Source organism: Electrophorus electricus, chromosome 6 (assembly GCF_013358815.1).
Source record: "Electrophorus electricus isolate fEleEle1 chromosome 6, fEleEle1.pri, whole genome shotgun sequence".
Lineage (NCBI taxonomy): Eukaryota > Metazoa > Chordata > Actinopteri > Gymnotiformes > Gymnotidae > Electrophorus > Electrophorus electricus.
In genome coordinates, this window is record NC_049540.1 from 12,474,258 (window position 1) to 12,490,529 (window position 16,272).

General features: G+C 41.1%; 1 protein-coding gene across 9 annotated transcripts; it reads right to left on the bottom strand.

Moving 5' to 3' along the window:
* Positions 1–720: 720 nt before the first annotated feature.
* Positions 721–16,137, bottom strand: LOC113582109 (polymerase delta-interacting protein 2-like). Of its 9 annotated transcripts, XM_027017715.2 has the most exons (13): positions 15,945–16,137; positions 14,501–14,582; positions 13,950–14,047; positions 13,156–13,255; positions 12,828–12,903; positions 12,475–12,582; positions 12,208–12,344; positions 11,611–11,637; positions 11,249–11,374; positions 10,396–10,479; positions 4,867–5,131; positions 2,770–2,871; positions 721–1,463 (listed from the first exon to the last, which is right to left on the bottom strand). In XM_027017715.2, exons 1-13 carry the CDS (start codon positions 16,127–16,129, stop codon positions 1,426–1,428), a joined length of 1,428 nt encoding a protein of 475 aa, XP_026873516.2. In that variant the 5' UTR covers positions 16,130–16,137; the 3' UTR covers positions 721–1,425. The 9 variants fall into 9 exon arrangements, with proteins under 9 accessions (XP_026873516.2, XP_035382949.1, XP_026873518.2 ...); XM_035527056.1 differs by having other exon boundaries at positions 721–2,871; positions 14,501–14,576; XM_027017717.2 differs by lacking the exon at positions 4,867–5,131 and having other exon boundaries at positions 10,396–10,475.
* Between the last annotated feature and the right edge of the window lie 135 nt (positions 16,138–16,272).

Sequence of the window (16,272 nt, forward strand, 5' to 3'; positions counted from 1 at the left end):
CAACATCAGGAAGAAGGAACACAAAAAGCTTGAGGAATACCAAGAGCTGAAGGAAGCGCTAGAAAAGATGTGGGGGGTGAAGGCAACTGTGGTTCCCATGGTAATCGGAGCATTAGGAGCACTGTGACCCCAAAATGTGAGAATTGCTCCAACAGATCCCAGAAACAACATGTGAGATCTTGATCCAAAAGAGTGCAGTCCTGGGAACAGCTAGGATAACACGCAGGACTCTCAAGCTCCCAGGCCACTGGTAGAGGACCGAAGCTTGAAGGAAAAAGACCACCCAGAGGGTGAGTGGGGAATTAAAAAAATAAAAAATAAATAAAATAATAAAAAAAAAATATATATATATATATATACACATACATATACATACATACACACACACACACACACACAAATAAAATTTAAAAAAATAAACGTGGATTAATATTTTGGCACTCTGTGCTGTATCGATGACAAGTATCAAGGCCAAAAAGTGGGTTGTTCTTGACCCGGCATGTTAGTCATCTGAAGCCCAGTGAAAATTGTGTCTTTTGAGGCTTAGTACCATAATTTCAAATCAGGTCTGCCGGTTTACAGAAACAAAAACACTTGTCCATTTCCAATGACTTATTAGGTATATTGTATACTATATTTTATTTAAAGAGGTACTATTTTTTAGAATTAATAAGAAAACAAAGAACCTACAATCTCAACAAAGGAAGTAAGAGAGCGTTATTAACTATTATAAACCTTGTCTTTATTTGTACATTTTCAAAACAAACTTTACCATTACATCCTTCATAATTTAGACAGGATTAGATTTTAAATGTAAGTCAAATTTAAGGTCAAACAGTCTCCTATTACAGAGATTGAGTAGTTTAAAAATGCAAAAGGTGAGAATATTTCCTTACATGTACACATTCTTCATTCATACTGATGCTCTCTTGGTCACAAATGCATACGTTTACATCTTAAACAAATATTCAAACACATCTTCTTAGACAAAACTTAATCACATTCAGAAGAAGACAGAAATCAGCTTTTTTTTTTTAAGTGAACTTGACAAAATCAAAAGACTCCACAAGAATAAAGGGTGTCAAAAAGAAAAATCACATTTTAAAAGTTCCTTTAATGGAAGTGATGAGACTTGGAAATTCACTTAATCTAATTTTTTTTTGCTCAAAATTTGTTGAAAACTACATTAGCCATTGTGTAACGTACCATGTACGACAAACACTGTGAACAATTTGACCTTTCACATTTCACACCCAGTTACACTTTAGAATAATGATAATTGCTTCTCAAGCCTCAGTGTGCTCAAATAATCAGTTCTCCTTGCTGGACCAATGGGCCTAAAACTGTAAACATCGAGGACCATTCTCCAAACCTGTGTTCTTATTCCAGTATCAGAGAGGCACAAGATGCATCTGACTCAACTCATCAGCTCATTACCCATCCATTCTTGGGGCGAACCGGGTCTGTCAGAGCAGGGAGAACATTATAACAGTGATCATCATTCTTCCTCCTGGGTATCTACCTACAAAGTTCAACAACATCCCAAAGCTTGTATACCTATTCCAGTAAAATATATTTTCTCCTGAGTCTGGATTAAGTGAAGGACATGGAATAGAGCACTTCAAAAATCATGGCCTTTAACAACACTCAGAAATCATACGGCCATTATTATAACCTCAAAACAATGTCGGTCAATATTACAGGCAAAGAGAATGAGGACATGCTTTTCAGGCGGGTCTTCTACACCACTAGAATTATTGCTGGCTACTTTGGCCCATTACATTTTCCAAGCACTTGGCAAATGGCAAAATCTGGGCCAAACTGGTAACCAATTTACTCTTTTCCATGCTGATGATTGGAATTAGGTTCATGTCGGCTCACTACCTCTGTGTGATTGCCTCTTTGCTGTCAGAGAATGCAAGAGTGATTGAGGGAAGAAGAAAAAGAAGAAAAAAAGAAGGAAGGAAGGGAGAAAAACAAAAACAAAAACAAAAACAAACCCAGCCCCGACCAGAGCAGAATGTGTTAGGTCTGGCATGGAACTTAAGTGTGCAGGAAGGCAGGCTGAAGGAATAAACAGAGACTGGCAAAGAGGAGCACTGCTTCAGTCTAATCTACATCATAAAGTAGATTAACACAGCAGCCAAAACAAAACATTTTAACCCACAACCAACATCACAGTTTAAAAGGTACAATGACAAGCTGTCCATGAAAAGCCTAATTCAAGGCTCACAATATCTTACAAGTCTCTCTTATGTGGTGGCCCATGTCAGAATGGCAGTTTCACCATATTCCCAAAACCATTTTTACGCATTGTTATCAGCTTTGTGCCAGCGTCATGCAATGTACAATTGACACACACATTTGATGTTCCTTTAATCTGATGTTTGTTTACTAAACAGAGCTGAGCGCTTAATATAGCAGCAGTGCTTTCAATCCTTATTTCTGCTCCTTATGCTTGTGCTTCATTTACCTTGCAAACAGTGAAGTAGTTTATGCTGTGGATTTCAATAATGAAAACCTACACACAAGACTGATAAATACAGTATTAAAGGGATGACGATACATCTTGAGAGGTATTCGAGAAACTCCTATGTGACGTTCGGTGACCTGATCTAAGATGGCTTTTGTTGGTAACCTGAAACTAGGTTTATGTTTACTTTATTGTAATAATACAGGTCCGAATTGAAATGGGGGGGGGGGGGGAAGCTGGTTTTGGATTGGCTCAGTACCACTTGTATCCAGAGCAGTTTGCTCTACCAGTTGTACCTAGCAGGAGGAGACTTGTCATCTTTGTTGCTCTCCAAGGAGAAAGGTGGAATACGCACGTCAAAGTGTGACCCATCCGTCCTCTCAATGCGGAACGTCCCCCTGTGTGAAAATAAAAGAGTGTGCTTTATCCACACCTCGTCTCTCACACCGAGGCGCCATATTCACCCCGGATGCGCATTTTCACTGTACCCAATGGGTGACGCCTCTAAACGAAGCATGCTGATGTGAAAGCTAAAACTTGAAATGTGTTCTGATATGATCAATTCTGAAATGACCAGTCTTCAGCCAACAATAAAGAAATAAGAAACCAGATCTAAACACATTCTCATGTTTATTAGTTTAAAAAGCAAACTTCCCTTAGTTTCCTTTAGGATCACCTGTTATGTAAAGTAAATAAATAAATAAATAAAAATCTTCCAATAAACACACACATACAAAAATAAAATGCTAGAACTTGTAAAGATGCCGTGTGTTTACATTGGTTATCATTTATAGAGAAAAAGCAAATGCAACAGTTAACACTTCAGATTAGGAATGCAGGTTTCTTTTACTATCAGTAACGTTATGCAGAGATCAGACTAGACAATATTTAGTCTTTCATGATTATCACTATGTCAGATTAGGTAATCATGGTTGCACCAATTCTTGCCGTGTTAAGGTCAGGAGACTAGGAGCACTATGCATTTGATGCCAAACAATTAAGTTCATATGTCGTCAGGGGGAAGGATCAAGAAATTGGTCAATCATGGCTACAGGAGTGCTGTGTGCGATACTGGCTGTCGTGTGTTCGGAAAAGAAAAGGAAAAGGGGGGAAAAAAAACTAATTTGGTCCCGTTCCTGGGTGTCACGGTCAGGACAGTATTGGCTGTCTATACTTCAAAGAGAACCCGCGGTAATGAATGTGTCAACACTAAGAACATTACATAAATGTAGCGAACTACTAGGTTCACTGTATGTAAACAAAGTATTGTGGAGGGGAAAAAATGATTAGGTTTTGATAACTGTATACGCTGATAAATAAGGGATATATACAAGAATATTTTCTATAACTGAATGCAATACCAACATCAGTCTTTCTCTTCGCCATGTTCACATAAGTGCGTCAGAGAGCCCCCTCATCCTACCGATCAATGTTAAGGAATGTTATAGGAGTTGTCAGACCAGTCGAGAAAATACCAAAAGTTCTGGCATGCTAAACTTTTCATTTGGGTATCAAGGGGCATCCCACACACATCCTTGTTCTGTTGAAAATAACTTATCCTAGGGTTATAGTGAAATAAATACAGGCTCTGGTCCCTGTAACTATTATCCATGATCAAGCTATACTCAGGAACTTTGATTTGGATCAACAGATTAGGGTCAGCAGATTCTTCAAAAATTCTTAGATTTTTATGTACTTGTATTTTCTCTGGATCTGATAACTGAGAACTGTAATTGTTCAGAATATCCAAGTTGGTAATACTACATAAGAAAGTCACAAGTAGCCATAATGGTGGATTGAAAGCTTGAGATGTAATTGATATATGAACTCCACAGGAGTTAGTACAGGAGCTATCTACACACAAGGCACATAGGAGATGCCATGGTATTTGTGAAGAACTGCAATCTGAATAAAAAACAATTAACAAATGTAGGGCTAGACTAAGTAAATTAGGTTCAGGACACCTATAAATGAAACAAAGCTTGCACTGAACTGCATCCTAAAATGTGCTGATTGCATCAAAATAGGTAGGATGAATGTAGATTAACTAGAATGACTCCTGATTGTAAACAGAAAGCATTTTAAAAGATTTATACCCAACTACCAACTCAAATATTCACAATTAGGCTCCTAGAACTCAAAACAACCTTTTTAAAAGTCAGGAGATTCAAAACTAGTCAACAGGTCATAATACTCTGAGTCTGAGTGTGCAGCAAAGCCAGGCTAAAAAGACTTCTCTTGAGGCAGGCGAAGGAACCCTCAGAAGGGGCCTTAAATGGGCCGAGGGTAGGGGCTGAGGCCAGAAGACAGCGATGACGGGAGAGAAGCGCACAGGGAGGTTGGGGGTGGAAACAAAAGTGCGGCAACTAAAAAAAGGAGGTAAGCGCACGTACCAGGGGACACGTGAAGGCGACGAGTAAGGCATGTTGGATGGCTAGGACCACAAGGTCTGAGCAGTGGTGCAGGGCGTAAGGGATAGGGAGGGTGACGGGGATGCACGGGGGCGAGTGGGGTGCCGGTGACGAGCGTAGGGTTTATGTGCTGCTTCAGAAGAGGAAGGAGTAAGGGCTGTCCCTGTGCCCGTGGCTGTCCAGGGAGAAGGAGGGGATAGCCACGTCGAACGTGTTGCCATTGGCCCTCTGGAAGGTGAATATCCCCCTATGGAAGGCGGAAACAACCAATCAGCAGCCACAAAGGAAACTGGCGGCATGAAAAGGCAGACCGTTGCCAGCGCAAACTCTTACTTTGCGAGCTACACGGACAAGTGTGTGAGGACGTGTTTGTATTTGCAGATCTGTGCTTGGGTATAGAGAATATTGTGTACTTATACAGTACAGTATATAAAATATACAGTAGTCAAAATATTCAAAAGTTGATTTTATTATTATTTCCTAAATGCCAGATCAATTCAACAATACACCCCCATCATAATCAAGTACTCACAATCACTCCTTAAAACCATTAAACATCTTTAAAGAGTCAACTGAGCACTCTATCACTGACAGACCTCTATTAACATTACAAATAAAATTAAGCAGTAGTGTCACCCATCTCAAGTGTAAAAAGGTAGGTATATGTAATCAACTGATTCTTACTCCAGGATGAGAAAAAGCTGTGGATTACAACCAAAGCAACTCAGATGTAATAACCTGTTTTTTGTTTGTAATAAACTGTTTTCGTGAGGGACAATGTTTCCTGAATGATTACAGTTTCTGTCTAGCTAAGCAACATCTTATATCATACACACAAACAGCACCAGCTTGCAGAACTGTGGTGGGCAAGAGAATTATAGCATATTCTGACTAGAGTTCACATGAAGCGAAATAAAACAGCAGGAACTAAACCATGTGTACCAGAGCTAGGATGCCTGACGCCTACACTTAACCATTTGTGTTACACATCACTGACAGGCAACCAGCATTCTGACAAAACGTACAATTAAGATCCAACATTATCATGCCTATATACATTAAAGCCAAACAAAAAACAAACCTCGGATATGTATTCTTCATATCTATATTTGTTGTGTTGCCTGTCATCTATATTTGTAATGATAATAAGGCTGCATGGTTTCATATTGCTATTGCAATAAATTATTCTCATCATCTGGCACTTTGAAGATTGTTACACAGCCGAAAACGCATGAACCATTAATACTCGGGAGAATGCTTGTTTCGTTCAGGACTATTAGTCAGCTCTTAGCCTAGTTGTCCATTAACACATGAGCAAAACAAACGGTCTTTTGCTCACTAAAGTCAGGGTACTCAACACACTGACATATGGTCATGTTTTCATTCATGCAAATTAGTTCAATAAAATATTACAATATAAATACTTTCGCTATGATGATATACTTTTCCCAACTATCCATAACTAGTGCTTGATTCTTCCCACTTTCACAGTCCTTCAGAAACAGGATTTAAAATGGATTTCTACATTCAAACATGGCATGCGTTTAGGGTACAGGTAATACAGCGTGATATTTTCTTGAGGTTGACATAATGAAATTCTAATATACAACAAGAAATGATAAGTGCTGTCAACCTAGAGGCAGTGCAACAGTTAGGACATTGGGAAATGCTGATTTAATACTTTAGATTGTCTGTTATTTCTTATTCCAAGTGCTTATAAATGGAGCAAATTAGAGAATAGATGATCCAGCCAATACCAGCTAGCAGAACAACCTACCACGGAACCTACCTATGTTCAAGGTGCTTCAGATTTCAATTAGATACTTTTCAATTAGATACTCACTCTCTCTTCCTCAGAGAAGCCTTATAAAACAAACCTCTAGAATTGTGCTTTTAGCTGTCCAGTTTGGGTACATCACACACATTTACTGAATGAATCCTGGACCTGGTTTTACACTAAGGAATAATAAAAATGTACGAGCCTTCTTTTCCCCCCTTGCTCGTTGAATGCACAGCATCTGTTAAAAAGATTGCATACATCCCCCTCTGTTCAGGACAGTGCAGGGAAGAGACAAGGAGAGCAGGTCCACATGTAGAGGGATTAGACAGCACACTCGTATTTAGTTTCTCCAAACCCACGTTAAAGGAACACCACCCAAAAAAACGCAAATGCAGCATATTAAGAGTGAAAGGTTACTGGGGGTCAGTCAGCATGACCTCATTTGCACGGGAGCTTTGGGTGAAGCTGAAGGTAATCTGAAGCCTGTATGTCTCAAGCACAGTGGAGACTCAAGAGTGCAGCTCTACGGTCAGCACTATATATTTATAACCGATTACATAAATCGGACTGAAAACAACTGAGCATGCACCAGCATTTTTTTGTTTTGAAAGTTTGTATATGCAAAACCTACGGACCCATGGAAATTTGTTCATTTAGATTCTCCACTGTGACTCGAGTTTCCTGGATCTGATATAAGCTTAGTTATGGACTAAACTGGAATGCCGGTGGCAAGTCAACAGGAGAGAGTTTTGTAGTCTAGGCTTAAGATTCACCTATGTCTAGGGAATCTGGCCATGACTGTTTAGATTGAAACTTAATTTAGGTTTCTGAATTGTACCCTTTCAGTGGAGGAGAGTGACAGAGTGAGCTGGACAAGGGATTTATTAGTGAGGTAGAGTTGAGGTTAAATACCGATAGCATCATTTAAAGTCAGAATGTTAGGAAACTAATCCAGAGAGAACAGAGAGGTGATGGGACAGAGAAGTGATTGGGCAAGCTGAAATGAGGGTTAGGAAAGGGGCACCAAAGAGAGGGTTAGCAGGCTGGAGTTTAAGGCAAGAAACAAACAATGCTAGTCTGACTGGTGTCATGAAGTAGCTTTGGGATGTGTGGGTTAAATTACAGAGCTCAAAGAAATTAAGCTTAGGGTAAAAAGTGAAAGATATACAAAAGATAAGTACTAAACAAGATAACATTATGGTAGCAAGATGGAAGCAGCAAAGTACTGTGAGAATTTGTTGTAGGGGTCATGGAGACATACAAGGGCAAAAGGTGAACAAATGATTCTGTGGGGGGACACTTAAAGAACAAAGTAGAGGTGAGAGAGCATGTTTGGAGAATGAGCGTGCTCCTGATTCAGAAGGGCTGGAACACGGAGGACAGGGGTTAGACCAGGAAGGGGCTGGGCCAGGGCTCTGGGCTCTTAGGCCAGCGAGGTGAAGGGCCCAGGCAGGAAGCCACTGGGAGTATCGTCCTTCTTGCTCTCGAGAGAGAAGGGAGGGATGCGCACGTCGAAGAATGTGCCGTTGGGCCTCTCGAGCCTGTAGGAGCCCCTGCAGGGGTCAAGAGACACAAGGAGACGCACTGTCAGAGAGCCAGTGCCCCGGTCCCTGCCACCAGCCCCACCTTCGTTACTCATACACGTCATCACCTACACACACGCCATCATGATACCCGTCATCACCTACACACACACGCTGGCACTAGCAGCTTCCCCAACGGATCCTGTTATACATAAGATGTGCTCAGAAACATCAGGGATTTGACATCCCCACCACATACACAAGCGTGCTAACAAGGACCTCGGCCGACTCAACAATTACAAAAGGGCACGTGTGGTAAAAAGAGACGTGTTCTGCTCTCTTCACGACAGAACAAGGCATCTCATACATGTTCAAACTCATGTCATGAATGCTACCCTTATACACACATACCGTAAAATGTACAAAAGATTTCTGCTTGGTCTTTTTCATCTGGCAGCACCTGTAAGCACATGCAAGTGGCACCCGAAGCCCAAAAAGCCCAGGCAGTTTGCCGAGTCCACACCCTTCCACTCCAGCAGGCAGCCTCCGCACGATACACTATCTGTGAGCAAATGTCAGTTGGAGGAACACCCAGCCTTCCCACGGTTTTGTTATTTTTGAGCTGGAGGCCAATACAGTGGGTGTCTAGGACACTGGACGTGGCTACGTCAGCATTAAATGGCAAGCAGGCAGTGGCGTCAAGAGAAATAAAAGGCAGTCTGCAAAATCCCAACTAAATCACCACCACCTTGTTAGACTGGGTAATGAAAGAGGTCTGCAAGATGGAGTCAACTGGTGCCTACACACAGAGTACCAGAGCAGGTCGGCGTCAAATCCCCTTCAACTTTATCTTCAGTTGAAGATATTGACAAATATCTTGTGGGGGTGTCTTCTTTTAAATTCAAATACGTGCTCTCAATAAGTCTCTATTTAGACCTACTTCAAAGCACTCAGTACAAATAAAGTGCATAAAAAGGACTCAATACAGCCATATAAAAAGAAATGGCCATTAAAAGCAGTGAAGCAAAATTACCAGTATTTGCACAGCCTTCATAAAAGCAAGTGCTCGAACAGATGTTTGCTCTTTAAACCTGCAGTTTCTTAATACGAGCTATTGCATTTATTAAATTGAGGATGGGGTGTTTCCACAAGACTACCTTACTCGTAATTACTCTGAATGAGCCAATTCATAAAACGTGACGGTAACTGTGCTACACCATACAAACTGTGCGATACAGCATTTCATTCCTTTTAATAAAGTCACTATGGCAGTAATGAGTGCACCAGTGTCGACTTACCGCTGTGTTAAATTCACCTGTGCCTGAAGAGAGCCACTCTAAACTGACAAGTCATTGAGGCACTGCATATAAAAGACCCCTGCTAAGAAACAGATGACTGACTAACCCGTGGTCAGACCAGTAGCACGCCGAAAACTGCCAGTTGCCTAAAAATGTAACACATTTGTAACGCTCGCCAAGATAGGAACAGCATGGTTACACTGAATTGCTATACTTTAGTTCTTCTAAATCAAGGCAGAGCAGCAAAATTCTTTCTTCTCAATCTATCTGTTTAGTTTCTTTCTCTGTAACACCAAAAATTGCATTTCTTATTGCAAAGGTTCGTGGTATTTCGAGATTTCCTTTGTATATTCCTACTATTGTAGTTGTAGAGTTGCCATCATGCTCACTTCAAACAGACCGGTAATGTGCCGCTTAAATTAAATTTGCCAATTAGTTAAATTGGCACGTAAACTAAATTCTGTTAATGAATTGCTTGTGTGACCCAACATTCAAAGAGGAAAGATCATAAAATCCACACTGGCTTATTACCAAGACATTTACTGTCAGAAAGGTTCAGGTGGTATTTTTTGCAGAACGCTGTTCCATTATGAATCACTAATGTTAAAACCAAAAGAGGACAAAATGTGGTAGCACCATACATCACTCAAATGGTAAAATATGCCTGCAATCCACATTTATGAATGAAAAAACAACTTATTTATCTTATGTTACTTCCTGTTAACATCATTTTGAATCTGGTGATACGTTTTTTTGTTGTTGTTGTTTTTTTGCCGAACGCCTAATGAGTTTGACAAAAATAAACAGAGCACAGAGAAGCCAAAGGTATTCTTGCATGCTTAATAACGTGGCATGTGAGTTATCAGCACTCACAGCTGCAGGTGTGTTGAAGTGTGCATGAGACACTCACCACATGTGACCACTGGGGGCTTGTAGGGAGACGTGACTGCTGTACTGGAAAGCTGGCTGTTCTTTGGACAACACTGGCTCCTGTCTCACACACACACACGCACGCACACACGCACGCACACATACACGCACGCACACATACACGCACGCACACATACACGCACGCACACATACACGCACGCACACACACACACACACACACACACTTATAACTTAGCTCTAGATTTCTAATTTGGAGCATTCAGAGCAGAACAAAACAAACAGGAAGTGATTTAATGGATTTCATTTCCCTGGGGTTTTAAATAATACCATTAGATCCTTGCCACTTGTGAACAACAAAACATACAGATAAACAAAAATACAGATTTATGATACTTAACAGAAACAGAACAGTAAAAGTAACCTACACCTTTTACTGGGTGAAGGTGGCGACCACCAAGTGTTGCATGACAAGCCAACATGCAGGCATGAACAGTCACGGACATGTCTGTGCGGTACTGCTGCTGAGAAGGTTACTGGGTAAAAGGTCGGAACATACCAGGGCAGCCAAATAAATCGCCTGTGAAATCAGCACAGCTCTGATTTCTGCTAGCGGCTAGTCAACAAAAGCCTGCAGTGGTTTTGTGGATTCACTGCAGTGGTCAAAATCACAATTATCCTTTTTCCCACCATTATCAGGTAGCCCTAGAGGATACGCTTCTCACAAACATTATAACCCAAAGCAATGATTTACTTCAGCTGTTTTGTTACAATGTGGAAAATGTTTAATTTGGGATGGCAACCATCTTATATGATTTCAGCCGGGGTCTTGGATACGACACGTGGACGGTGTGCATGCGGTTCAGGCTTCTCACCCTGCCCACGACCCCACGGCCTCGGACCGTCTCCAGGGTTCCCGAAAGACTGAAGATCCGCCAGTGTCTCTCCCTCAACTGCACCACCTCGTTCCCCAAGTTCTCCAGGCGGATGCAGTAACGCCACTGAACCACAAATAAGCCCATACACATGCATAGAAAAACACACACACACACACACACACACACACACACACAAAAAAAAAAAGATGCGGTTGCTATGCTGTAACTAGGTGGTCAGTAACCGGTTGCTATAGTATCCCAAGTTTTTGCTACAGTGGTCAAAAAATTGCTCAGAATTTGATGCATCAATTTTCATTTAAACATTCAAAGTAATGACTTATCTGAGATTTTTCACTTACCCAGTAAACATGAGAATTCTGTGCTTCCTGTGGGATTTCAAGAATTGAGATTAAATCAATAATAGTTATGATCATGTAATTCAATTCACTATCTTATGATTATTTTTAGCCTATATGTACCCAATACTTCAATATTCCAGGATTTAATAAGCCCATAATGTACTATTAGAGAGTATAGCCACTAGATGGCATTGATGAAGGCTGAGAATACCCAAGAGCAGTAGACAAGAGATTTCAGTCCCATTTAGTTACATTTCTAATTACTTATGAGGCAGACACTTTAAAACGTGACTTACAACTGAGGCAAAATACAATACCACTGTGTGTACCTACTACACCAAGCAGCTTTGATTCAAGAGCCGAAAGCTCCCATTTCCAATAAAGTCAAGTGCATCACCATCACCTTTTAAAAAGGCCTGCACTTTCCTTTCCCTAACAGACTTTTCAAAGCTCATAATTTCAACACAAGTTGTACAGCATGTGCTAGAACATCTAAGCAGGCTGAGCACTGAATCCTGGACTGCAAAAGCTGGGATAAGGTAGGGCTTTGGGAAAAGGGGCCTGATCACTGGGCATGGACAAAGGAGAACCGCTTACTCTCATGCCCATGTAGAACGGGATGACAGTCACTCGGATGTTCTCTGTCGTTTCGCGGTGGACGTCGGACAGCTCGAGCCACGGATGGTTTTTCTCTTGCCATGCGCGCAATGTGTCTCTCGGTACGAACGGGGGCACTGTGGACACGACCATGCACAAACACACACACGCACCAGACGCACGCAACACACAGACAGGGAAGAGACTAGCAATTAGACAAGACAAATGCAGCCTTGTAATTCAAGGACTCAAATGATGAGCGAATACCTTTGGATGGGTCGAACATGAGGAACCTCTCAAAAAGCTCATGTTGAATAGGGACCTGATCTGTAGAGTTATATGGCAGAATGTCCTCGTGACTCACGTAATCCAGACCTAGGAAGATAAAAAAAAAAAAAAACCAATGCTTGAGTTAGATAAGGGGATAAACGCACTACGTTAACACGGGAGGCAGAGAGAGGAGTACGTATAAATAGAGTTAATTTTCACTCATGGCATAACATGCATGTTTCCAACTAAGGCAACTAGTTGGACGACATTTGCTTTATCAGACTGCCAGGAAAAAGCTGATGTGCTATGCTTAGAAGGCTGGTAAGCAGATACGCTGCACATGAACTCACCTGGAATGGCGTACAGGGCCCTGCTGTCATCGTGATTGGCCAGGAATGTGACAGCCTCTGTCTGTGATCTCTGTGACTGCCAAAGAGAAAAAGAGCACATTTGAATTGAATCACCAAGCATAACGAAGCATACATGTAAAGTCGTAAATGGAGGAGGGTGTCAGAACACTGATCAGAGAGTAAGAACGATGAAGGACTAAACTAAATGCTGTATCTGCCAATTCTATTATCCTCTGAAACAAAATGAGCAGTTTTTCCAGTGACAACCAAACTAACCTTCCCAACAGAGATTATAGGATAGTCTGTGTGTGAGTGCACATTAACTCACTATGTGTGGGCAGTCTCTGGTGTCGATGAGCACTTGGTAGTATGTGTGCGTTTTGCCCTTGACTTCCTTTGATCCATGTGCACCTGGGGGCTCTGGCTTACTGTAGGAGAAAAGACCACCACAATGCCCTTAGTGACGAACAACAGTCACACAGGGCACTACACCATGTCGCCCAGGTGAAAAATAACACCAGTCCGTCAGTTAGTGTTGCCGTATCACATCAAAACATCACCTTTGGTAACAACCAAAGGTTTAAAAATGCAGCTGTGGGTAACAGTAAATGTTGTGCTTACAGTCCGGTGTCTTTGCAGCTGTGAGTCATCAATTGAAAAGAGTGAAACATGAGCACATCAAGAAATGTGTGCAGTCTGGCCTCTATCAATCTTTGGCAAAATGTCATCAACAACAACAAAAAAGCAGCAGCTCATGATATAAAAGCTGCAATGTTACACCTATAAATAACTCTGCCAAGGTCTGCAAATCATGGAACTAGCAGCTGGGCATATGAACTATTGTTTTATATATGAGATCAAACTCTCCATTATTACTATAGTTGCCTTGTTGTTAAAGGTCTTAGCAGAGACAGACAAGTTCAATAAAATGCTCCAACAGTTCATGTCCAATCACATAACCTTGCCAAAATTAACTAGCTGCACTGTGTCAGAAGCATAAGTAAGGCTAGTCCCATCTAAGAAGAATGGTTTATAGAAACCCATCACTCAAACCATTTTTCTTGGCAGGTAGTGTTTAATCCATGTATGGAAAAAGTCTATGATCTGTGAACCGGTATTCACCTGTGGGATGCCTGAGGAGTGATGTCACGGTCATAGAGCCGAGCATGCCAGGGGAACAGTACAATGCCTCGGTAACCAAACACACTGTGCAGGAACAGCTGCAATAAACAAGCAAACTAAATCAACTCATCACATTCTAAAGCAGCACTTAGCACATCATAAGAAAAAACCTGTAACCATTTATTTAGCTGTTTTTTGTTTCATCTGCCTTTTACATGGCGTAAATTCTTCCTGATGAATTAGATCATAGAAAACAATCTGGTATAAAATGTCCAAAGCCCACTGATAGAAGGCGACATAATGTTTGCCCTTGTCCTATATTGCTACTAGTTGGGAGACAGAAAGTTATCTAGGTTTACAACAGTGACAATATGTTTGAATACTGTGAGGATGTGAAACTTTCAGACATGTTAGAATTGTCAACACTTTTTGAGGGCACATCATGGCTTTATGCTTCAGTACAGCACAAGTGACTGACAACTGAATTTGATCATATTTAACCAAGAATAAAGCGAATGCTCGTGTGTTTTTGTGTGCAAGTACATTCTTACCTGTCCCGTCTCATATTTGCCATGTTGCTTTGGGGCTTCAAAGACTCCCACTGTCTCTAGCACCTTACCCTCCGGCCTGTTACTGACGAAAAGAGGACACACACAAAAGAAATGCAAGACAGACATATAAAGGCACGTGCCAACACAAAAATGCAAATAATTATGTAAACAAACATTGGACAGGAGCGACAAACACACAGAGAAGGTGGTGCAGACAAGACACACCATATAAAGGACAAAAAACACACACAGAAGAAACAAATAGAAAGTGGATTAATAAACACAAAAGATCACTAAAAAAAAGAACATAAGCAAGGAGCATTACAAAACAAATTGTAGTGGAATTCTGGAGAGGCTTAAGGATGTTTACATACATACATACATACATGTGTGTTTACATGCATGTATGTAAACATATATAATATCTATGGACATGCGCATTAGCATTATAAAGTCTCATGCTTTACTAGACAGTATTGGTGTCTAAGTACTGATTTTATATTTCCTATACATTTCAAAACTATTTCCGATAGGAGATGAGGTGTGTAAAATAGTGACCAGAATTAAATTAGTGAATAAATGTACTTTTGTTACCTACTCTCTACAATTACATACTATGTAAATCATTATTAAGACTAATTAATAAAATAGCAACGCCAGTAGATTGGCTATTGGTGGGTTCATCTCCAGGTTACAAACTACTAAAGAAAAATTGCAATCTGTCCTCTGGCTGGCTAAGCCGCGCACAAATGGGATTGTGGGAGTCGGCCTTGTTTCGCACCATACCAGCATCAGATCATACAGAACATATAACAACAGAATAATAATAACAATGAGTAAAATCCAGTATACCGTGGATGCACTGTGGGCTTAATGCGACTGACTAGCTCGATATAAGCCATGCAAACGCCGTATTAGTATTAGCTAGCTAGCTAATAATAATAATAATAATAACAATAATAACAATATCAATCGCGTCGCTTGTAATTTCAGTGGACTTTGAACTAGCTGTTTCCATCGACTTACACATTAAGAAACCTATGGAAGCAGCCCTGTGTAATGGATCGTTGGTTAAACTGAGTAGCTAGTAAAAGTGAAGTAGGTTAGTAGCTGACCTTGCAAACCCAGCCAGCCGATTTCACCCCACATCTTTGCCCGACTAATCCCACGTATCCTCTTGTACTACTGTACACGAGCAACTTCTTAGCTAGCTAGTTAGCTACCCAAGCTGCCATCATCGTTGTCTTTCGGTAAAGCTCTAAACGCAAGGAGCTTTAGAATATCATACAACAAGCGATACGTATACAGTTTAACCACGTAACTTTATCTACCCAATGAAGCCCAGACCGTCAGTTCAACAGCCTACTAGCTTACTGTTATTTGGCTCCAGGAAGATGGTGGCTAACTGGCTAGTCTGATTAGCAAAGAAGGAGCAACTTCTTACCGTGAAGACATAAACCGTTGCTGCAGTACATTAAAAACCCCACGCGTGGGACATTGCAAACGGCATCTGTTTACTTCGTGTCTACTATTGGGGTCCGCGGTAAATAACGTTACGCTTAACGTGTGTGTTTTACTATATTTATTAAGTGTTGATAATAGCCCCCGCCGTATGACACAGGACGCCATCTTTTTTCAGAACGGCTAGCCTGTGCACGCGCGTGATGCTAGCCAGAACTTGCCGCTGCCGGATCCAGTGAAGCTGATTTCAGATCAGAGTTGGGGAAAGCTGTGTATCACACACCGAACGGGTGCGGATTCACTGTTGGCGA

What these genes read in the sequence shown, in the direction of transcription:
- LOC113582109 (XM_027017714.2), bottom strand. Translation starts at nt 16,129, where the DNA reads ATGGCGTCCTGTGTCATACGGCGGGGGCTATTATCAACACTTAATAAA. An exon ending in CAACGGTTTATGTCTTCACG is followed by an intron (nt 14,583 to 15,944) that starts GTAAGAAGTTGC and finishes TCTTTTCGTCAG; the next exon opens with TAACAGGCCGGAGGGTAAGG. An exon ending in CCAGAGACTGCCCACACATA is followed by an intron (nt 12,904 to 13,155) that starts GTGAGTTAATGT and finishes TCTCTTTGGCAG; the next exon opens with TCACAGAGATCACAGACAGA.